Source organism: Bos indicus x Bos taurus, chromosome 5 (assembly GCF_003369695.1).
Source record: "Bos indicus x Bos taurus breed Angus x Brahman F1 hybrid chromosome 5, Bos_hybrid_MaternalHap_v2.0, whole genome shotgun sequence".
In the NCBI taxonomy this organism is placed as follows: domain Eukaryota; kingdom Metazoa; phylum Chordata; class Mammalia; order Artiodactyla; family Bovidae; genus Bos; species Bos indicus x Bos taurus.
Window position 1 is genome coordinate 37,291,065 of NC_040080.1, and position 24,164 is coordinate 37,315,228.

Here is a 24,164-nt window from a genome sequence, read left to right on the forward strand (position 1 = left end):
ATCCAACATATTAATGTTAACATCCCAAAACTGAAAACTACCTGCAAACTCTGCTTTTAAAAGGGCAACACACACACACACAAAATAATCTAAAATAAAATACAAAATAAGCAAACAAAAACATTAGTTTTTGGAAAAGCACCACATATGTTGCAGATTCATAGGCAATATTTTATATTAAATACTGTAAATATCACCCAAATTGTTAAAATGTCTTAAAAATTTCTCAAAATTCTCAGCCATTATATGAATATAATTTTTTATTTAAAAGAACACTCCAATATTTTGCATTTTAGATATTTTAATAGTTTTATTTGGCAAAGAGAAGCCTAAGAATTTTTTAAAAAACATTTCCAGAGGGAACACCCTCTACCATAAAATAAATTTGTTTAATTTGGGAGGACAAATGTATATTTTTGACATATGTGCCAATTTTACAATTAATACAAAAAAGATAAAGTTAGTTGAAATATTTTAAAAATGTAAAAACCAGTCCAGGCAACATAACTATACAATCTTGCTGTAAAAGTTCTTATATCAAATTCCATCCAAAATATCTATGCAGTATACTAAATTCAGTTGCTCAAGTCACTCTTTACTGCCGGCTGGCTTTTCCATTTTCTGTTGTCTCCATTCTGAAAAATAGGAGGGAAAAAAAAAGTGCTGGTAAGATAAAATATTAACTACCCGTATTTTTTCTCCTTATCTAAATTTTAAATGAAATTAAAATCTAATATAGTCACAGAACAGAAGAATGTAAGCACTTTAGAAAATAACTAACTTGAGGGTTCCTGATGGTTAGTTTAACTTCCTTGTTTTGCAAATGAGTGAAAATCAAGGGAGGCCCAGAGAGATCATGTGACTTTCCCAAGCTTTCATTTCAAAGGCCACTGGTTTTTTCACTATACTGCTCAAAGTAAAACTAAAGGAAAAAATCTTTACCATTTAGACAAGAATTTATTTCCTTTTCTACTAAAGAAATTTCTTTATCAATACATTTTTAAGAAAATTTCTTCTAAAAAAGCAATTAAAATAACCATTTAAATTATTTTATATTTATCCTAATAAATCTTCAATTATTTGTAGATTTTGGATTTATTCAATTAAACTCAATATTCCTAATACTGTACTACTTACTAGGAAAATATTTTCTCCCTGTCATTTTATACAAGGGTCAGTGCTACATACTAAGTTTTCTTTATGATTTTTCCCTCTATGATGTTTATTGAACATTCATGGTTACAATGAATAATACCGGGTCTTTTACAAACACCAAAAATTTAAGAAAGTGATTTTTTTCTCTTTTTAAGTAACATTATCAAAACTGCTGAACACAAAAAACAGGCAGTGTTTATTTTTTAAAATTATAATAAGGCAATTAATAAAACTAATTTCTACAATAAATAATACAAACCCATTTTCCTCTTTAAGATGTTGATATAACTCAGCTCTGTTATTAACAGAGTTCAAACGTCCAGCAAACTCCTGATGCTTTCTGGAATTGGCAGTGTTGATTCTATTACTCCATAAAGATAATAAGGACACTGGCCCTGGTGTAATATTTGAAAGAAGAGAAAAAAGTAGAACAATTCATGACTTCAAAGATTACAAGTTTACAAATTTACCCCTAATTCTTGTTCACTTTATATGAATTTAAGCAATATCATCTTCTCTTTATTCTAAAATTTGTATGTGTTTAGGGATCTCCAACACCACCTGCTAGAGTTCAGTGATTTGCTAGAAGGACTCAAATAACTAAAATCAAGTGACAGTCATAGCTAAGAATCATTACAGCAGCTGAGTAAGAACACATAGCCAGCCCAGTGTGGCAGAAAGACACAATAGGCAAAGACTAGAGAAATCCATCTACAGGCTTTCCATGTTCTCTCCTTCCCATGAGGGTTCATACAGAGTGCATACTTCCTCCAGAGGCAAAAATGCAGCCATGTGTGTACAATATTTCTGTCAGAAAAGCACAGAAAAGTAAGATTCAAGAGTTCAAAGTTTTTATAGAGGCTGGGCACATATGCATTGTCTTCCTAACTACAACTACCAAAATTCCAGACTCCCAGAAGGAAAGCAGGTGTTTAATTCAGACATAACTTCATTATTTGGGGAATGTTTTGAAAGCCATATTCCCAGATGTCAGCCAAGGGCCAAACATGCAAGCAGGCTTTTCTAATGATGATATAGCTTCAGGCCTGCTACAGTTAACTCTTTTCTACACAATATGAAGAGGCAAAAAACATTCCCTAACACCATATACAAAAATAAAATACAAATGGATTAAAGACCTAAATGTAAGACCATTAATCATAAAACTCCTAGAGGAAAACACAGACAGAATACTCTTTGAAATAAATCATAGCAATGATTTTTTTCTGATCTGTCCCCTAAGCAAAAGGAAAAATAAACAAATGGAACCTAATTAAACTTAAAAGATTGCACAGCAAAGGAAACCATCAACAAAATAAAACCAAACCTACTGAATGCTATATAATACTTGCAATTGATATGACCAATAATGGGTTAATATCCAAAATATATAAACAGCTCTTACAACTCAATATCAAAGAAACAAACAACCCAATTTAAAAATGGGCAGAGGCCCTGAATATGCATTTTTCCAAAGAGGAAATGCAGATGGCCAACAGGCACATGAAAAGATGTTCAATATTCTTAGTCATCAGGGAAAGGTAAATCAAAACCACAATAAGATATCTCCTCTCAGCTGTCAGAATGGCTATCATCAAAAAGAACACAGGTAAGTGTGAAAGGAGGTGAGGGAAGTCTTTCCTGAAAAAGTAGTTATCTAAGTTAAAATCTGAAATGATATTCCTTAGCGAGAGGGAAGAGTAGACATTTGTGACAATAGTAATTCTGGGGCTTTATAAATTCCACCCTATGGACACACCATCATTTAAGTCATTCTCTTACTAATACATGTTTCAGTTGCCTGCAACATTTTGCTACTACTAACAATTTTTAGAGTTGTTATTTTCCAAACAATGTTGAAGCATTGTTTAGAATAAACCTAAATTAACTGCATCCTAATCAGCAGTGGCATATGAGTAACAGGATAATTTACCAGGAGATATTTATTTAAAGCCTATTATTTTGCAGGTACCCTGGCAAATGCCTGAAAGACAAATTTGTTAAGATTGCCTCTATTTCTAATTTCAAAGAAACTAGTGAACTGGAGGATATTAAGATGTATTACAATATATACTACAATAGTAGTACATAAAAAAACAAACAAACCTCCCTAGGATGAGCTACCAATAACTGTAACCTGGCCAGCCTTGAGTTCTTTCTGTATTAGTAAGGGTGCAGTGGTTAAAAACCCAGTCCTCTGTCATATCATTTCCCATTCACCCTGAAAGAACTGAATTTAGTTTACCTTCAAGATAACTAAGGCCTACAATAAAAAGCTATGACCAACCTAGACAGCATATTTAAAAGCAGAGACATTACTTTGCTGACAAAGGTCCGTCTAGTCGAAGCCACTGTTTTTCCAGTAGTCATGGAAGGATGTGAGAGTTGGGCCATAAAGAAAGCTGAGTGCCAAAGAATTGATGCTTTTGAACTGTGGTGTTGGAGAAGACTCTTGAGAGTCCCTTAGACTGCAAGGAGATCCAACCAGTCAGTCCTAAAGGAAATCAGTCCAGAATATTCATTGGAAGGACTGATGCTGAAGTTGAAGCTCCAATCCTCGGGCCATCTGATGCGAAGAACTGACTCCTTAGAAAAGACCCTGATGCTGGGAAAGATTGAAGGCAGGAGGAGAAAGGGACAACACAGAACGAGATGGTTGGATGGCATCACCAACTTGATGGACATGAGTTTAAGCAAGCTCTGGGAGTTGGTGATGGACAGGGAAGCCTGGCGTGCTGCAGTCCATGGGGTCGCAAAGAGTCAGACACCACTGAGCAACTGAACTGAACTGAACTGAAGTGACATGAGGAGCCGTGAGCAGCTCTTGCTCACATAAAACATAGAGAACTCTGTACAACAGAACTAAATTGGAAAACTTTTTACATAGTTACCACAGTTCTGCCTTACCTTTTGATTTTTCTACCGGTGGAGTTTCATCCATCTCAACAAGAGGCTTTTTATTTGGAGGTTCTGGGGAATCAGGTGAATCTTTTATAATTTCAGCTTCAGCCAGCTCTTCTTTCCCACGTTCTAAGATTCCTTTTAATCTTTTAGAGGGACAAATAATAAAAACTTACACATTAAAAAAAAAAAACTTAACAAGTTTACATTCTTAGAAATCTAAATGGCTCAGTAATTAAACTAGACTTTGCAAATCAGCCTTATTAAGATATGTGCTCTCACAACATAAGCCTAGGAACAAATCAGGAACAAATCAGAAGCTAACCCTCACTTTGCAATCAGGTAAGAGAACTTAAATGAATATAAATACAACTTTTCCTTTTTCTTCATCATAGTGTCATTATTCAGTAATGTTGTTAGCTGTAAAATGGTGCTGCTGCTGCTACTGCTAAGTTGCTTCATTTGTGTCTGACTCTGTGCAACCCCACAGACGGCAGCCCACCAGGCTCCCCCGTCCCTGGGATTCTCCAGGCAAGAACACTGGAGTGGGTTGCCATTTCCTTCTCCAATGCACGAAAGTGAAAAGTCAAAGTGAAGTTGCTCAGTCATGTCCGACTCTTTGCGACCCCATGGACTGCAGCCTACCAGGCTCCTCCGCCCATGGGATTTTCCAGGCAAGAGTACTGGAGTGGGGTGCCATCGCCTTCTCTGAAAATGGTGCTAAAATTGTAAAAAGAAGGAGGCGGGGGGGAATTTAGGAAGGTAAAATGCAAAAGATCAGAAATAATGTGATCTTTGGAAAATAATCTACAATTTTATTTTTTCTAAAGATATGGACAAAATACTATTTCAAATTGAACTAAGATTAAGAAATCTACTAGAATTTGTTCCCACTAGTTTATGTACTGTGAAAATGTATTTGTGTTCCATAAGTTAGGAACTTAACTCTAAGCTTATCTTGAATTTCATGTACTTGAAGATCAATGGGATCGGAATGAGAATACTCTTCCCTCCTCTTCTGAAAGCAAGACAATTTTGTGTCAGAAACTCAGCAGCCCTAAGGAAGAAGTGAATTTCTAAGGTCAAAGAGAATAAAAGTGTTCTGCCTACTTATGAATGAAATAAAACACTTTTCAGTATTAGCTTCAAAATATTCACATGGGGAAAGTGGAGGGTGGTGAGGGGAATGGATGTGGATATATATGAAATGAGGTCTCCTACGAATTCATTAACTATTGAAAGCAGATAATCGATGACTGACTGCTCTTACTGCTGTACATGTCTGAAACTTTCCATGTAGGTTCTGCTTTTAACTATTGCCATTACGATAGTTACCTGGCTCTTTCCTGATTTCTGGCAAGGAGACAAAAGATGAATCCAACTACTACGTCATGATTTTTTTTATTTATAGACGTTTATTATTTTTTGTTTTTTTCAAATTTACCCTGACACCTTTCTGAGAAAAAAGAATGTACTAATGAGGAAGGTTTCCAGGATGGGACTATGATCTTCTATGCTTTCAAGTGTTTTTCCTATGCCTATTTTTATAGCAGTGTCTTTCACACTTTGCTATAAATTGCTCACTTACTTGGTCAACCTCTACAAAATACTGTTCATCCTTCCAGGGTAGGGATCTTATGCCAAATGTCTGGCATATGATAGGCATTTAAAAAATATTCACTAAATAAATAAAACTATGCCTTTGATGTGCATAACACATAAAAGCAATTACTGATAACAAAAATCATGTATTATGATTTTCAGAAGTTAATTAGGAAAAATTAAACACTACCTTTGCTGTTAAATAGCAAAAAAAACAAACCAAAACAACAAAACCTCTTTAAGCCCAAGAAAGACCTTCCAGATTTGAAGAATAATAAAATAACAGCTATAAAGTACAATAAACACATTAAATGCATTACTAATAAATAAGGTCTGAATGTTCAAATGTGTTACATGTAGAGTGTCATATGACAGAAGGCACCACGGACTATGTTAATATCAACAAATCACCTCTCGGAATCTTGCCAGGATTTCTCCTGTTCATAATCTTTCACTGCTTTCTCTGACTTGTCCTCTTTGTCCTCCCTCTTTCTTCCTCGTTTCTTTCGTTCTTCTTCTTCTGGGGGTTTGCTTCTACATGCCATTAGACATTCCAAGACTCTTTGATGTTTCTCCGAATTGTTGATATGGGCTCTGACAAGGGTTTCTAATTCATTCCACATGATTCGGTACTGCTCATCTCTAAAGTAAAGATTTAAAAATAATGTCCTTACAAATACTCTTTAAATAATATCCAAGTGTCAGTTGTTAATGATGAAGTTAAAAGAGATAATTAAACATGGGCTTCCTTTCTCTTCCAGTGGTGCAATTCTAACTGATAATGTGTCTAATTCATCTATTATTGTGTTTTTTACATTTCACCTTAATCTTATGTATGTGTAGAAACACACTCCCAAACACATAACTTACATGTGGAATAAGTCAGCTAAAAAAAAGAAAAAAAAAAACAACAAGCATCAAGTAAGTGTGATATATGAGAAAGAAAGAAAAAAACCCACCTTTTAGGGCCTTTTCCTCTTGTACCAACTGTGGAAATAGGCAGGGGATCGTTTTTTCTTTCCATATCGACTAAGTTGTATATTGTTTTTTGACAGTTTAATACATCTTCTTCTGTCAAAGACTCTTTCACAATAACACTGGCTAATGGAACTACCTGTCAGATTCAAAAAAAAAGGAGAGAAAAAGAAAATCTGTCATGAAAAATGAGTATCAAAGCATCTAGACAGAACTTGAATTGATTTTAAACATCACCATGGAGAGCTAATCATTTCCATTTTCTATTGTTTAACTGTAACAAACTCATATAATTTTATTCTTTGCTTGATAAATGTTATTTATAAATGATATATCATTAATCCAAAAGAAAAACAAACTATTTCACACTTACCGCTTGCATATTAAAAATGGTGGTTTGTGAAATAATCATAGGCCAGTAACGGGTGTGCTTTTCTAACTGATCTTTTGCTCGTTCCAAAGGAATCTCAAGACTTCCATCGATTTTATATCTGGGGTCTAGAAAAGGAGTTAATCTGTTTTCCCTCATAAATTCACCAAAATCCTAATGATAACCAAATAAGATAAAATTAGAAACTATTTTCTAGTGTTTCAGTGTGGATTACATGTAACAGTCTGTTCCCCTGATGTCTTCTGTCCTGTGATATACAACAAAGCATTTTCTCTAGCAGCCCACCCTCCACACACTAATTTTTTCTTTTCTTTTTGAACATAAAACCCAGCCTTTACTCAATGGAGATTAAGAAAGTCTCAAACATAAATACATTCATGGTTCCTTCCACTTTTTAAAACCACTGATTTTTCTTCACATCTATAATTTATCTCTTTTCTATTATATGCAGATAAAAGACTAAGTTCGGCACATTAAAATACCATTCTACTTAAAAATTTTCTTAACACAATATCAAAATGTTAACAGTGTTTATCTTTAATGATGGAATTATAGGTAATTTACATTTAATTGTTCACATTCACATTTAATTGTTATAACCACCTTAAAAAGTAGACAGTCATGAAATATCCAATATAATAGATGGGTAGGGAGTGAAAAATTCAAATCAGAACAATACAGTTTCTATCAAAAATAGACCCAATTGCCCTGTATGTACCTATCAATAACACAAAAATTGACAGTGTTATTTCAAAGTAGCAGAATCCAAATCAAAGGTTTATGCTTGGCACTTAAGTTACTAGAAATTAAAATTCAGCCTAAGGTATTGTTCAAATCAATTTCCATTCTTTCCTATTAATTCCATCACGTCAATGCTATCCACATACATCTCAGCATACACTGAGTACACAGGGAAGATAACATAGTGATAAATAAATAGCTCTTTTGAGCAAGTACTGCAGGAAATTCATCTAATTAAAAAAGTAATAAAAAATCAACTTCTCTAAACTTCTTTCTGCTACAGGTCTTAGCATGCAATAGGCCCTCTACATGTTCGCTGAATGATCGACTCAAAATTTATAGATATTAGTGTCTTACTGTAATCCGGTAGTCGGTAACTCTTCCTCCACATCCTTCACTAATTGAAGGTGGATCTTCTAGAATGGATCGAGAACTACTAAGGACGTGCAAAAAAATCTCTCCTCCATGGCTACTAAGCATATGACTAATGACTTTGGAACCTGATTTTCGTGGTTGTTCCAACAAAACAGAACGGCCTGTTAAAAACAAGATGACTCTTATCAGTGATGGAATTCAAGTGGCTCTTAATTTTTCCCATAAGATTGACATCTAGATTTTTCATTTTACTTATTGCCCCTCATATTTTAACTAGCATTGCTAATTCAGTCTCTCTGCATGTCAAGTTCTAAAAATTTGAATGCTAGCCTTAGCCTTCTCTTGGTTACTCCAAGCTTACACAGGTATGTACGACAGTTTTCCAGAATAAGTTTAGTGGTCTCTGGTATGTTTGGTTTCATTCAGTTACAAGTTCATATAAAAATTTTCTTCCCAAATGTCAAGACAAAAGTGGGACAACTCTTATACAACCCTCAGATTATCAAAGCTACAAACCATTTTAGGGAGAAAGCAAGTCTTAATTCACTTCTACAATACCTCCCTATCAGCACAGTTACTGTTACTACTTTCTATTTTACATGACCAAATGTTGTTTAATCTGGACTTTACCTAATCTGATAATCAAACTGTGTTTAATAGAACAATTGAATTAACTTTATGATAAAGGCAGAGTAACTCTTTACTATGGTGGTTCCAAAACCTAGTTATTATAAGAATCACCAAAAGAGTCAATGGAATTTAGATTTAGTAAATGGAATTCAATAATTTGGCCTAAAATTTTTTTTTTTTTTACTCGAAGAAACCACAGCTTTAAAGTTATATCTCTTAAGAATCACATCACATATTACTGAAAATAGAATATTTATTTATGATAAAGGAATAGTAAAGAGAAATAAGTTCATTTATATTTTATAATTTAAAATTCAATAGGCCATGATAATCTATATCATTCTATCTTCCAAAAAAATCAACTTAAGACTCTAAATGTCAACTTTTTAAAATAAAAATACCAAAAAATATACTAAATAAATTTACTTAGATACAACAGTCTGAAAGACATAAAGTCAACTTATTTTTAAACATTAGTAAAAACTGTTAAAGGGTATTTATACAATTTTAAAACAGCTTTGGGCTTCCCTCGTAGCTCAGTTGGTAAAGAATCTGCCTGCAATGCAGGAGTCCTGGGTTTGATGACCGGGTCGGGAAGATCCCCTGGAGAAGGAAATGGAGACCCACTCCAGTATTCTTGCCTGGAGAATCCTATGGACAGAGGAGCCTGGCAGGCTACAGTACATGGGGTTGTAAGAGTTGAACGTGACTTAGCTACCGAAGCCAAACAGCTTTGGAAAATAAAATGGTTATAGACTATATTTAAGCTTTTCCAGAATTCACATTTTCACATATTCTAATGATTCACTTGTAATAATCTCAGTAAAAACAAATAAAGTTACCATTTAGAAGAAAATTAGTAAGGCAGGAGGAAGGTCTGCTATTTACATCTACAGGTGAAATTCGGTAAGCGCCAGTGCAATAGTGTAATTCTGAAATAGAAGAAAATACTGATTTGAAAGAATATAAAGAAATATTTCTACAATTAAAAGAGAAAAATTAGCAAAAACAAAAACTTGTTCTTTGAGCCCCTAAAATAATGAAAAACAAAAATTCAAAAAGAAACAAATGAACCCTACCTAATACTTAAAAAGAACCTTTTGATTTATTCTTTTCACTTTCAATTATTTTTAAGTACCTACCAATGTTATTTGTCCTTGGTGTGCACCACTTCAATGTTATTGTTTCTTTAAATGAGCCTTCTCTACTGCTGCCACTTAAATGGTTATCACCTTTAAAAATAATTTAGAGAAATACTGATTAACATTATTAAATAGATCACAAACTTCAAACATGTGCCAAGATTTCTGAAAGAGTTTAAGCTTTATAAGAGAAAATAAGTCTGGGAGAACATCTTTTTTACTAAGGCTATTAGAAAAACACCAGAGTTTGGATATTAGTTATTATTAAAATAGGTACTTTATTTTCCTCCACATTTGTTATTAATAACTTAAATCATTTTATTCACTACACTAAAAACCAACAGCAAAATTTTTTACATTTCAAGAATCTACAACTGTTTCCCTCCGACACTATTAAATGATAAAATAATGTAGTTATATAACTAAACCTTCAGGAATCTAAAATACATAACTCATTGTTCTGAATCCCAATAAATTTATTAGAAAAAACATAAAATGAGGAGTCTATAAGTTAAATATATGAGATATAAGTGAACACTTTTTGCCTGAATGGAGTTTAGTCAACAGATGTCAAAATAATGACAACACTGAAGTCTTAAACTCCTCAAAGTCATCTGAGAGGGTTGAAATCAACTTCTCCCAAACTCCTGTTAAGGTGATGTTTTGACCTCTTCCCACAAACAATAAATGTTAACAACATCTAGAATGGTAAATCTTTTCCAGAAGGTTTTCAACATTTTTCAGTTCAGTTCAGTCGCTCAGTCGTGTCTGACTCTTTGCAACCCCATGAATTGCAGCATGCCAGGCCTCCCTGTCCATCACCAACTCCCAGAGTTTACCCGAACTCATGTGCATCGAGTCGGTGATGCCACCCAGCCATCTCATCCTCTGTTGTCCCCTTCTCCTCCTGCCCTCAATCCCTCCAAACATCAGGGTCTTTTCCAATGAGTCAACTCTTCACATGAGGTGGCCAAAGTATTGGAGTTTCAGCTTTAGCATCAGTCCTTCCAATGAACACCCAGGACTGATCATCTTTAGGATGGACTGGTTGGATCTCCTTGCAGTCCAAGGGACTCTCAAGAGTCTTCTCCAAAACCACAGTTCAACAGCATCAATTCTTCGGTGCTCAGCTTTCTTCACAGTCCAGCTCTCACATCCATACATGACTACTGGAAAAACCATAGCCTTGACTAGATGGACCTTTGTTGGCAAAGTAATGTCTCTGCTTTCGAATATGCTATCTAGGTTGGTCATGACTTTCCTTCTAAGGAGTAAGTGTCTTTTAATTTCCTGGCTGCAATCACTATCTGCAGTGATTTTGGAGCTCAAAAAAATAAAGTTTGACATTGTTTCCACTGTTTCCCCATCTATTTCCCATGAAGTGATGGGACCAGATGCCATGATCTTAGTTTTCTGAATGTTGAGCTTTAAGCCAACTTTGTCACTCTCCTCTTTCACTTTCATCAAGAGGCTTTTGAGTTCCTCTTCCCTTTCTGCCATAAGGGTGGGGTCATCTACATATCTGAGGTTATTGATATTTCTCCCGGCAATCTTGATTCCAGCTTGGGCTTCTTCCAGCCCAGCGTTTCTCATGAAGAAACATGAGAAACATCTATGCAGATGTACTCTGCATAGAAGGTAAATAAGCAGGGTGACAATATACAGCCTTGACGCACTCCTTTTCCTATTTGGAACCAGTCTGTTGTTCTGTGTCCAGTTCTAACTGTTGCTTCCTGACCTGCATATAGGTTTCGCAAGAGACAGGTTAGATGGTCTGGTATTCCCAACTCTTGAAGAATCGTCCACAGTTTATTGTGATCCACACAGTCAAAGGCTTTAGCATAGTCAATAAAGCAGAAATAGACATTTTTCTGGAACTCTCTTGCTTTTTCAATGATCCAGTATTTTTAGCTGAGCTCAATCAGAGGAATCACTATCAAAGGCAATTATAGTTCTACAAAATATATTTCTTAAATAGTAAGGCTTCTGAAGGGCTTCCCATATGGCTCAAGTGGTAAAGAATTCACCTGCCAGTGTAGGAGAGGCAGGAAGGAGATGTGGGTTTGATCCCTGTGTCAGAAAGATCCCCTGGAGGAGGAAATGGCAACCCACTCCAGTATTCTTGCCTGGAAAAATCCCATAGACAGACAAGTCTCAGTCCATAGCGTTGAAAAGAGTCAGACATGACTGAGTCACTAAACACAAGGCTTGAAAGTCAAAATTACTCTTTCATCCATGTGCTGCAGAATGGATGTTGTGTTCGTAGGCATGAAAACATTAATCTCACTGATGTCTCCATCAGAGCTCTTGAGATATCAGACGTACTGTGCAACAAGCAGTAACATTTTGAAAGAAACCCTTTTGTCTGAGCAGTAGGTTTCAACAGTGGGCTTAAAATCAGAAGACCCTGTTGTTACTTAGAATCAGTAAATCATGATGTCAACTGATGTGCTATTATCCGGGCTTTGTTGTTATGCTGATAGAGCACAGGTGGAATAGATTTAGCATAATTCCTAAGGGCCCTAGGATTTTCAGAATGGTAAATAACCATTGCCTTAAAGTCACCAGCTGCATTAGACCCTAATAAAAATGTCTGCCTTTCCTCTGAAGTTTTGAAGTCAGACACTGACCTCTCTCTAGCCATGAGAGTTCTAGATGGCATCTTCTTTCAAAAGAAGGCTGTCTAATCTACACTGAAAATCTGTTGTTTAGTATAGCCAACCAACTTCAGTGATTACTGAGCTTGATCTTCTGAATAACTTGCTGCAGCTTCACATCAGCAGTTGCTGCTTCACCGTGCATTTGTATGTTTTAGAGTTTCTTTGCTTAAATCTCATGAACCAGCCTCTGCTAGCTTCAAACTTTTCTTCTGTATCTTCCTCATCTCTTTCAGCCTTCACAGAATTGAAGAGTGAAGGCCTTGCTCTGGATCAGGTTTTGGCTTTTGGCAATATTGTGGCTAGTCTAATCTTCTATCTAGACCACTGTAACCTTCTGCATGTCACCACCAATAAGGCTGTTTCACTTTCTTATTATTTCTCTGTTCACTGAAGTAGCACTTTTAATTTCCTTCAAGAACTTTTCCTTTGCATTCACAACTTGGCTAACTGTTTGGCACAAGAGGCCTCACTTTCAGCCTATTTTGGCTTTCAACATGCCTTCCTCACTAAGCTTAATCATTTTGAGTTTTTGATTTAAAGCGAGAGATGTCCAGATAATGAAAATTAAAACAAAAATAAACAAATGGGACATAATTAAACTCAAAAGCTTTTTCACAGCAAAGGAAATCATAAACAAAATGAAGTGATGACCCACAGAATGGGAGAAAATATTTGCAAATGATGTGATGGACAAGGGATTAGTCTCCAAAATTTACAAACAGCTCATGCAGCTCAATATCAAAAAACAATCCAATCAAAAAATGGGCAAAAGACCTAAAGAGACATTTCTTCAAAGACGATATACACATGGCCAAGAGGCATATGAAAAGATGCTCAATATTGTTAATTATTAGAGAAATGCAAATCAAAACTACAATGAGGTATCAGAATGGCCATAATCAAAAAAAATCTGCGAACAATAAATGTTGGTGAGGTTGACAAGAAAAAGGAACCCTCTCACACTGTTGATGAGAATGTAAATTAACACAGCCATTATGGAGAACAGTACTGACGTTCTTTAAAAAACTAAAAATAGAGCTACTGTATGATCCAGCAAGCCCACTCTTGGGCATGTACCTAGAGAAAACTAATTCAGAAAGATACATGCAGCCCAATTTTCACTGCAGCACTGTTTACAACAGTCAAGACACAGAAGAACCTAAATGTCCAGTGAAGATGAATGGATAAAGAAGGTATGATACATACATACCAAGGAGTATTACTCAGCCATTAAAAAGCATGAAATAACACCATTTGCAGCAACACGGATGGACCTGGAGATTATCTAATCTGATAACATCAGTATTTTTGTGTCTCAGGGAATAGGGTGGCCCAAGAAGAAAGAGACAGAGAACAGCCAGTTTGTGGAGCAGTCAGAAACATTTATGGATAAGTTCTCTGTCTTATATGGGTACAGTTTGTGGTACCCCAAGACAATTACAACAGCAACATCAAAGACCATCGATCACAGGTGACCGTAACAAATATAATGATGATGAAAAAGTCTGAAATATTGTGAGAATCACCAAAATGTGACACAGAGACATGAAGTGAGCAAGTGCTATTAAAAAATGACAACAATAGATTTATTCAACAAACATTCAATTTGTTAAAAAAAAAAAAAAAAGCTACATCTGCTAAAGCAAAGCATGATAAAACAAGGTATACCTGTATTTGTTCCATTAGCCTCATCTTTCCCAAAGTATACTCAATAGAACACTAGGTTCCATGGCGATTAATGGGTGACACTGTCAGATAAGTTTGCAAAGGGATGAACTAAAGTCATCAGATTAGTTACTCAAGAACATCTCAAAGCTGTTAGTATGTTTTCCTATGTTAGATCTTATAAAATAATACTTTCCAATGTCTCTTACTTACCACTTTTTAGGAAATCTACATGTGCATCTTTGTGATGAAGCAGCTCCACATCATAATTGGCAGATGTGTTAGCATGTTGTTCTTCCTTAAAGCAAAATTAAAAATAACTTGGCTTTGATTTTTAAAAAATGAATTAATTATTCATTTTGCTTAAAGTGAGATCAAATATACTCAACAGTAATTAGCTATAATAATGGGACAATGTGCTCAGTAATTAATCTATTTAAAGATGCAATGATTTTCCAATTCAATACAAACTATATGAAAAAAACTACTGGCTACATTTCAGCAATAAAGTAATGGTTTTTATGTCAGAATTAACGTAGATGACTAATCTAGAAATTCAGATTTTTTTTTACTCTGAATGCATTGTCCTGCCAATACTTTTTTATACGCAAACATAACATAACTCAAATAGTTTGCTAATTGTACAATAGTTGTTTAAAGGAGGAAATAGCATCTTTAAATTCCTATAGTAAATTAAACAAGCACCAATTATATAAAATAGCAAATACAGACTAATAAACAAGTTCAGCAACTTGTTTTCACTAAACAGTAAATAGAAACTTTAGTATTATCTATTTACAAGAAAGAGACAGAGATTGAGGAGTCACACCAGTAACACACAAATATGGTCAGATTTAAAAAGTAATGTATCTATCATCCTCAGAGGATTTTGCTTACAACTCATGAAATTATATAAAGTGTATCTATTATGCTATTTTACTTAATTGCTTCCTCACCAAAACTGATCTATTAAGGCTATGATTTCCACTGAAGAGCCTCCCACTGGTATAAGGAAGGAATTAATAATGAAAATATTACATTTCTCATGCAAATTTGTTTTTATAATATGCAAAAAAATACAACTGGACTTATAAGAAATGAATTTAAATGTTTAGATATACTGGCTACTTTATGTTTGTAGACATAAACAATACAATTAAACTTAACTCCACTCAGTAAAAATTCATGTGAAGCTTTCTATAGGCCAGGCGTCGTACTGGTCTTAAGACAACTAAGTAATATAATGAAAACGCTGTTGCTGCTGTTATTTAGTCACCAAGTTGTGTCTGACTCTTTTGTGACCCCATGGACTGTAGTGCTCCAGGCTCCTCTGTCTGTGGTATTTCCCAGGCAAGACTACTGGAGTGGGTTGTCATTTCCTCCTCCGGGGGATCCTCCCGACCCAGGGATTGAACCCACATCTCCTGCATTGGCAGGCAGAATCTTGACCACTGAGTCATCAGGTAAGCCCATAATGAAAATGAAAGTTAGTAATAGATTCCTAAGAAAATCCTTTAGTAAAATCATAAGACTCATATGGTAGTTTTTCAACTAGAATAATAAACTTGTTTAAAATCATAAACTTTTTTCCCCTAGTTAGACCTATCAGTTATAAACACCTTTATAGTGTGTATGGAAGAACAAAAATAAAGGAAACAGATCTACTAGAACACACGAAGTGAGTTAAATCTAATAACAACTGTCAGGAAAAGAATCACAGAAAAAAGTAATCATTTCAGATGAAAATTATATTTTGACGAAAATAATGAGAACAAAATTAAAAACAAAAAAGCTGATACAGAAGGTTCAAATTAGGAAAAAAATAGTGCATTTTGTTCTGTGATCCTTTCATGTTGCTTTTCATTATTTACTAACCTGGTCAAAGACACTGAATGTGGGCTAGCAAAACAGAAAATATGATATGGGAAGAAAGAATTAAGGTTCATTAAAACAAATAATACATATCAAGCAAACATTTAAAAAGCAAAGCAGTTTTCAAAATAACAAGAAAAAGAACTGCCTACCTTCATTGGAATATTAGTAATAGTAGTTGAAGCCAAGTCGAAATGCTGCTGTACTAAAATATTTAATTTGGTAGCAAGATGCCGTCCTGCACGAACACTATGAACTTCACTGGTTAAAACCGGGGACAACTATAGAGAAGTATGAAAAAAAAACACACAAAACATTAATACATTGTAACTTAGGGCTAAATATTTTACTTCAACCCATAAAAATTAAGTACTTTAAAACTTTTGAGATAGGAAACAAAAGATCCATAAGTTAATCATAATCATTATCTTAGTAATACATATTTATTCATTCATTCAGTCAACAGGTAAGGAGAACTTACTATATTGATTACTAGAAATTGTGAGTTATTGGAGGATACAGCAGTGAACAGGGAAAATCTCTGTCCTCTTGAAACTCAGAGTAGAATAATCTTTGATTTAAATATATATTTTAATTTATAAGTTTTACTTCTATTTATCTATATGCAAAATTGATTTGAAGTGACCCACAGAAATACTGTAGAATAATTAATTTTGTGAAGAAGACAAACCTCTGCAGATAACACTGCTCATTACAAAGAATGAAAATCACTACAAATGTCATATTTTGTCACCAATAAATGTAATAAGGCAGCCAAAAGTCACTTATAACAAGGTAACATTTTATTCATTCCAGGGTAATATTTATCGTAAGTAAATTGTTTACTTATCATAAAGTCAAAGTACTGTCATGTTATCAAGAGTTACAAAAAAGCTAACAAAAAAATGGGTTTACACTGGAAATCACCTAAAATACAATGACAGAGATAACCTAAAAAAAAAATTAAAAAATAATAGTAATAAAAAAATTTTTTTTAAAGTTATAAAAAAAATTCATTAATACTTTAGATGTTTATAATAAATAATGCTAAATAAAAAAAACAGAAATAAGAACATATACATTTAATATCATTATATAAACACATATATCTGTATTGCTAAACACAGACCACTGATATGGTCTATGCTATGTGAATCCATTTAATAATCAACAGACTCATCTTTTCCTTTAAAATTGTGCCAATTTATTTGAAAAGTAAAACTAAGGTTGGAAATTAGTCTTTTCCCTTCTGGACAGGTAAAATTAATTTCTTTTCTATAGGAGTATATTTTGACTAAAGAGTGTATTTTTCTTCTAATGAGGAAAAAAAAGAAAGTTTTCCAGAATAAGAAGTCATTAAAGCAATTTGGCTCAGATGATAAGAGTCTGACTGCAATGTGGGAGACCTGGGTTCAATCCCTGGGTCAGGAAGATCCCCTGGAGAAGGAAATGGCAACCTACTCCAGTATTCTTGCCTAGAAAACTCCCATGGATGGAGGAGCCTGGCAGGCTACAGTCCATGGGGTTACAAAGAGTCAGACACAACTGAGCAACTCACACACACAAACAGTAATTGAAATTTGAGAAACAATACAGATTATGTGTGGTTTGACAATGAAGTTATTTGAAATAAACATTAAGAGGCAAGCAAAACAGAAAATACTTTCAAAATCTACAATTATAACATAAAGCACCAATCCAGGTATTTTGCCATACAGGTAGATTTCAAAACTAAATTTTCTTAGCAGAAAATGTTGGCAATCTGATCATTCTTATGCTAAGCCTTGTGTTTATCATTAATAACTAACAATGACCTCTTCTTCCATGACCTCTACTTACCTCTTTCTTAGTACGATCAGATACAAGGCTGTCTTCACCAACAGGGTAGGTGTGGATCAAGACTAGCTCACATTTCTGAATCTGCATGAGACTTAAAGAAAAACTTTTCACTTAAAATATAAGAACACATACTATGGAAAGAATTCAGGCAGGTAAACCATAAACATTTAATATACTAAAACAGTGTATAAATCAGATTAGTACAGTTAACATAAAAGCTAAATATTCGGAAATACTGTATAATTGCTATCCTTCTATGAACATTTAACGAATAATTTTTATGAATTTAATTCAAATGCAAAAATGATCATTTTCTGTGTGTTTGAAGGATAAAAATTCTTACATTCTGGTATAATTTTCAAAAGATAACTGCCACAGAGAAAAATGAATATATTGTGTATTAATTTCCCTTTCACTAGTATTTAAATGGCAACCCTCTCCACTATTCCTGCCTTGAAAATTCCATGTTCCAAGGAGCTTGACAGGCTACAGTACATAGAGTAGGCTGCAACTGAGAGCATACACATACATACTAGCGTTTTTAAGGGCAAAATCAGGCAACTATATGACCTATAATTGGTTATCTCCAAGAATACAGGATCTGTAATACTAAAAAGTTACCCCAACTTTTTATCCGTGTTTGCCCCTCCATTTTATTTTATTTAATTTTTTAAACTGAGGTGCAGCTGATGTACAATAATAAAAGTTGCAGGTTTACAACACAGTGTGATTCACAATTTTAAAAAATTATACTCCATTTATAGTTACTACAAAATATTGGCTATATTCCCCGTGTTGTACACTATATCCTTGTAGCTTAGTTATTTATATACAGTAGTTTGTACCTCTTAATCCTTACCCCTAACTTGCCCCTCCACCCTTCCCTCTTTCCACTAACTACTAGTTTGTTCTCTGTATCTGTGAGCCAACTTTTTATTTTAAAATTTCCAAACCTACAGAAAAATTAAAAGAAAGGAACTATTCAATGAACACCCATATATCCTTAACCTATATTCACTGTTAGTTACATTCATTTTCATTATAAATGACTAAATAGATGTACAGTTTCTTTTTTTCACTAAGTCATTTAAGGGTAAGTTGCAGAGGCAATGATACTTCACTCCTACATACCTGAGCATACTTCCTTCTCCTAGTGAGAATAATCCTACTTGTTAACAATAATACCAGTACTCCACCTAGAAATTTAATAGTAGCTCAATCTAACATATACTCCACACTACAATTGTCCCAAACATGTCTTTAGTAGCTTTTTTCTTTTTAAAAAATTCATACAATGTAATTAGCTGTAATGTTTTGATTTGGCATTTTATAGATTTGTAACAGAGTATGAGATCTAGCCATTAAAAATATGCATTATAAATTTATTTATTATATTATCCTTCTGCTCACCTTTCCTGTGAGCAAAAAGTAAAATCTTATAGTGAAAGGGAAAATGGGACAAGAAGTTGCTGATCAAACACATGTTTTGACTAATTTGTAGAGCCAGTAGAGAAGTCAAGGGAATGCTACCAATTACTAATCAAATTACTAGAATAATTATAATGAAATAAACAGGACCATAAAAATGGAATATTTATTCCATTTATGGATTTTACTCACTGATCTGAATTTGCAGCAAGTTTGTTATGCTCATGAATTGTTTCTTGGACACAGTCCTCAAGCATTCGCACATGACTATCACTATGGGATAGAAAAAGATATAAACAAGTTAAATAAACAATAAGAGAAAAAAATTAATTAAACACACTATTCAGCTGTGGTATCATGTTACAGGCACTTTAATTACTGCGATAAGGATTGTCTGTAGCATGCTCATTCACAATATCAAACAACCAACTGAATGAAAACCTAGAGAGGGGAAAAAAGTCAAATTGACCTACATCATAACAATTCAAACAGTTTCACTGAGGTGAACTGGATATTTTAGAACTGGGAACACAGCTGTGATATTAGAAAGGCCACATGTGATATGCTTAAATGCTAACATGTTGCCTCTACTTTTTTAAATTAAAAACTATAGTAGGACATGAAAAATTCCTCAGTAAGAATTACTGTGATTAACATCTCACCTTTTTGCATTAGTAATGCAAATTATCCGTCCTCTATTTCCAACACGTTCTGCGTTCTCCATCAGCAGAGTACGAGCCTCATGTTGGTATTCAGTAATTTTACAGAGGGTTTCCACTGCTGCAACGAGACCATGCAGAATACTGCAGCATTCTGGATCTGCCCGTGGATTAGGAGGCCCAACAGCAGCTAATGCTGCCATCAGCTAAGTAAAAGGGGAAACAATTACGTTGACAAGAATAAGCACAAGTCAGACAAAGGCATCACAAGAAATGGAAACTATAGACCAATGTATGTTATAAACATGGAGACAAGTGTCTTCAACAACATACTAGGAAACTGAATCCAGCAACATTTCAAAAGAATTATATACCATGACCAAGTGGGACTTATCCCAGGAATGCAAAGTTGATTTAACATCTAAAAATTAATTAATGCAAATGCTATCAATAGAATTTTTAAAAACCATATGATTAGCTCCAGAAAAAGCATTTGACAAAAATCTAAAATCCCTTCATGGGTTGAGAGAGGATTAAATGAGCCAAAGTAAAAAAATAAAATAAAATCTTTTCATGATAAAAACAGTTAACAAACTAGAAACAGAAGGGAACTTTCTCAAGCAGATAAAAGGCATCTATGAAAAACCTACACATAATATCATGCTTAATAGATGCATTCCCTCTAAGATTAGAAACAGAAGGATATCCACTCTCACCATGTCTATTCAACACTGTACTAGAGGTTCTCTCCTGGGCAATTAGGAAAGAAAAAGATGTAAAAGGAATTCAGATTGGAAAGGAAGAAGTAAAACTATCGCTATATTGCAGATGAAATAATCATGCATGGAGAAAATGCTAAGGAATCCATTAGAAATTTTCTAAAAATAATAAAACTCAGCAAGGTTGCAAGTATATGATCAAAAGACAAAACCAACTACACTGCTATGCACTTGCAAAGAAAAATTCAAAAGTGAAATTAAGAAAATAATTCCATTTACAATAGCATCAAAAAGAATAAAATGCTTAGAAATAAATTTAACAAAGGAAATGCAAATTTTATACTCTGAGACTAAGAAATATTCTTGAAATAAATTAAAGATCTAAATGAATAGAAAACACTCTACATTTCTGGATTGGAAGATTTATTATTGTTAAGATGACAATACTACCCAAACTGAACTAGGATTAAATATAAGCCCTGTCAGAATTTCAGGTGACTTTTCTGATAAGCAGATTTGAAAGTTCATATGGAACTGCAAGGATCCAAAATAACTAAAACAATCTTTAAAAGAAAGAGCGAGGACTTTGTTCTATGTATGCATAAAGATACATTCGAAGGTCCAGTTAAAAACTAATAGTGATGGGGATAAACGATGTGCCGGTAAACCAGTTCTCTTAACAAAAAAAAATTCCTAATTTGTAGTGTTTGCCAGTATCTATGGTTAAAAACTCCCATGATAGCTTATTTCAATCTTTCACTGAGTGCAAAGGTGAGATGGGATTCACACACTCAGCTCTCTCAAGCTACATAAGCAGGCTCTAGTATACCACTAACTGGAGCAGGGGACAAGTGGGAAATTCTTCAAAGCCTAGCTTTTATTTACACACACATGTATGTACATATGTACACAGGCCAATATATATGCAAATTTTATTTTTAAACTACATAGGTATTACCTATTCATAAACAATAATCCAAAAAGAAAAAATACTGTGTACACATCACTATAAAAGTTCCTGGTTCACAGGAGAAACTGCTTTTTAGGAGAGGAGTGCTGTGGTCACAGGAAAGCAGCAGAGAGAAAAGTTTATAACTTTTGGTGTCAGATAAATATGGGCTTAAATCCTTGCTCTGCCTTACAGTGGAAACAGTGTCAGACTTTATTTTTCTGGGCTCCAAAACCACTGCAGATGGTGACTGCAGCCATGAAATTAAAAGACGCTTACTCCTTGGAAGGAAAGTTATGACCAACCTAGATAGCATATTCAAAAGCAGAGACATTACTTTGCCAACAAAGGTCCGTCTAGTCAAGGCTATGGTTTTTCCTGTGGTCATGTATGGATGTGAGAGTTGGACTGTTTAGAAGGCTGAGCGCCAAAGAATTGATGCTTTTGAACTGTGGTGTTGGAGAAGACTCTTGAGAGTCCCTTGGACTGCAAGGAGATCCAACCAGTCCATTCTGAAGGAGATCAGCCCTGGGATTTCTTTGGAAGGAATGATGCTGAAGCTGAAACTCCAGTACTTTGGCCACCTCACGTGAAGAGCTGAATCACTGGAAAAGACTCTGATGCTGGGAGGGATTGGGGGCAGGAGAAGGGGACGACAGAGGATGAGATGGCTGGATGGCATCACTGACTCGATGGACGTGAGTCTGACTGAACTCCGAGAGTTGGTGATGGACAGGGAGGCCTGGCATGCTGCGATTCATGGGGTCGCTGAAAGTGAAACCAATAGAACCTGCCCCACACTAGTATGATACTTGTAGACTTCACTTAAATTTAGCTAACAAAAACAAGACTCTTGAAATTTGACACATTTTTTAAGTAACATCTACCATGTACAGAGAGGATAGCATTATGAGATGTACGAGAAGAAGGCCTGAATCTAAGCATGTAAGTCAAACTACCTCTGGCCCCTTGGGCTTCAGTACCTTCACCAGCACGAAGAAAGAGCCAAAGCAAAAAATGTCTACAATCCTTCCAGCCTAAACATTCTTCAATCAATCTACTTCAATTTTTTCTCATGATTATTCAAAATAACTAGAGAAAGGTGTGACATGGATAACTAAAGCTAAACATAAAATGTGTCAACATGGAGATGATGATACATAATTTATACAAAATGTCAATTACTTTGTATCATCCTGAACACCAATGCTTTGCTATATGGTTGCATTCACAACTAGTTTCCCTTCAGTTCATAATCTAAAAGCAACTCTTGTGATATAGTATGATATAATATTTCTTTACCTTCAGAAAGCAGAAGGAAGTACTACAGTAATTCTCATATCATCAGTATATCTACCATTATCAAATGCATACCTTTTACTGCACTGCAGAGGTGCAGTAAGGAAAATCTATACATATTTGTACTTATTTTTATTCATATACAACTAGAGAAGCCTCAGCCTTCTTTCACAGTACCTCTTGAAAGAACAAAACAGAATACATGCTATTTCTAAGAGATTGTACAGGGGGAATGAATGCAATCTTTAATATTTTTTTCAAGCAATTAAAGAATAAAGATCATTCTGGAGTGATATAAATGCAAAGACAAGCCAAAGAACAGCCCTCCTACCCACCTGTCACCTTCAGTGAGTTACCTCAAAAGAAAAGAAGATTAGAAATGTTTATATATTATGTTAATCACAACATTTTAAGACCAAACACTGTGATAAACACATTTTCTCGTAAGTATTCAGTTTAAAACCCCCATTTATATGGGATTAATTCCATTAAAGGCTTCCCTGGTGGCTCAGCTGATAAAGAATCTGCCTGCAATGTGGGAGACCTGGGTTTGAGCCCTGTGTTGGGAAGATCCCCTGGAGAAGGGAATAGCCACCCACTCCAGTATTCTGACCTAGAGAATTCCATGGACTGTATAGCCCATGGGGTCGCAAAGAGTCAGACACAACTGAGCTATTTTCATTAAAGGATATCCATTAACAGAGAATTTTTAACATGAAATAGTTCAAAATAATGTATTAAAATATTTCACTAATGCTTGTCTCTCTTGCTCATATTCATCAGTGAAGAACTTTGTAGACTGAAGTCTGCTATCCAACTAAACAACAGCAAAGAATGCAATCTACCACAAACTCAGTATCCTTAGACACATGTTTAAAAAGCATAAACTTGATGTATTGAGCATGGGTTTATTTCTGCTTCCTCCTAAAACCCCACTAAAACTGTAGTAAAGGAATTTAATTTTAAAAAGCAAACACCAAAGGCAGGGGGGCAGAGGGGGGAACCCCAATAAACTCACAAATATGAAGAGAATGGAGGAGCAGACAAGAGAATAAACAAGAGATGTCAGCAAGAATGTATGGAGGACAGGTAATCGACTTAGCAACACTGAATTAGCTGAATCTAAGCGCCTACAGGGGAAAAGCAAGATGATACGCTTTTC

The 24,164-nt window shown here is 34.6% G+C and overlaps 1 protein-coding gene across 2 annotated transcripts in view; it reads right to left on the minus strand.

Moving 5' to 3' along the window:
- Positions 1-283: 283 nt before the first annotated feature.
- The window catches only part of INTS13 (integrator complex subunit 13), a 30,438-nt gene continuing 6,557 nt past the window's right edge, over positions 284-24,164 (minus strand). Inside the window, exons 4-17 of one of the 2 annotated variants that reach the window (XM_027541577.1) lie at positions 20,039-20,241; positions 19,569-19,649; positions 17,949-18,039; positions 16,262-16,390; positions 14,451-14,535; positions 9,913-10,002; positions 9,613-9,702; positions 8,123-8,301; positions 7,007-7,177; positions 6,618-6,772; positions 6,070-6,300; positions 4,063-4,202; positions 1,415-1,550; positions 284-635 (exon numbers count right to left, since the gene is read on the minus strand). In XM_027541577.1, coding sequence (XP_027397378.1) covers positions 596-635; positions 1,415-1,550; positions 4,063-4,202; positions 6,070-6,300; positions 6,618-6,772; positions 7,007-7,177; positions 8,123-8,301; positions 9,613-9,702; positions 9,913-10,002; positions 14,451-14,535; positions 16,262-16,390; positions 17,949-18,039; positions 19,569-19,649; positions 20,039-20,241 — 1,821 coding nt within the window. In that variant the 3' untranslated portion in view covers positions 284-595. Of the gene's footprint in view, positions 636-1,414; positions 1,551-4,062; positions 4,203-6,069; positions 6,301-6,617; positions 6,773-7,006; positions 7,178-8,122; positions 8,302-9,612; positions 9,721-9,912; positions 10,003-14,450; positions 14,536-16,261; positions 16,391-17,948; positions 18,040-19,568; positions 19,650-20,038; positions 20,242-24,164 lie in introns of both variants that reach the window. The other variant, XM_027541576.1, reaches the window with a different exon arrangement.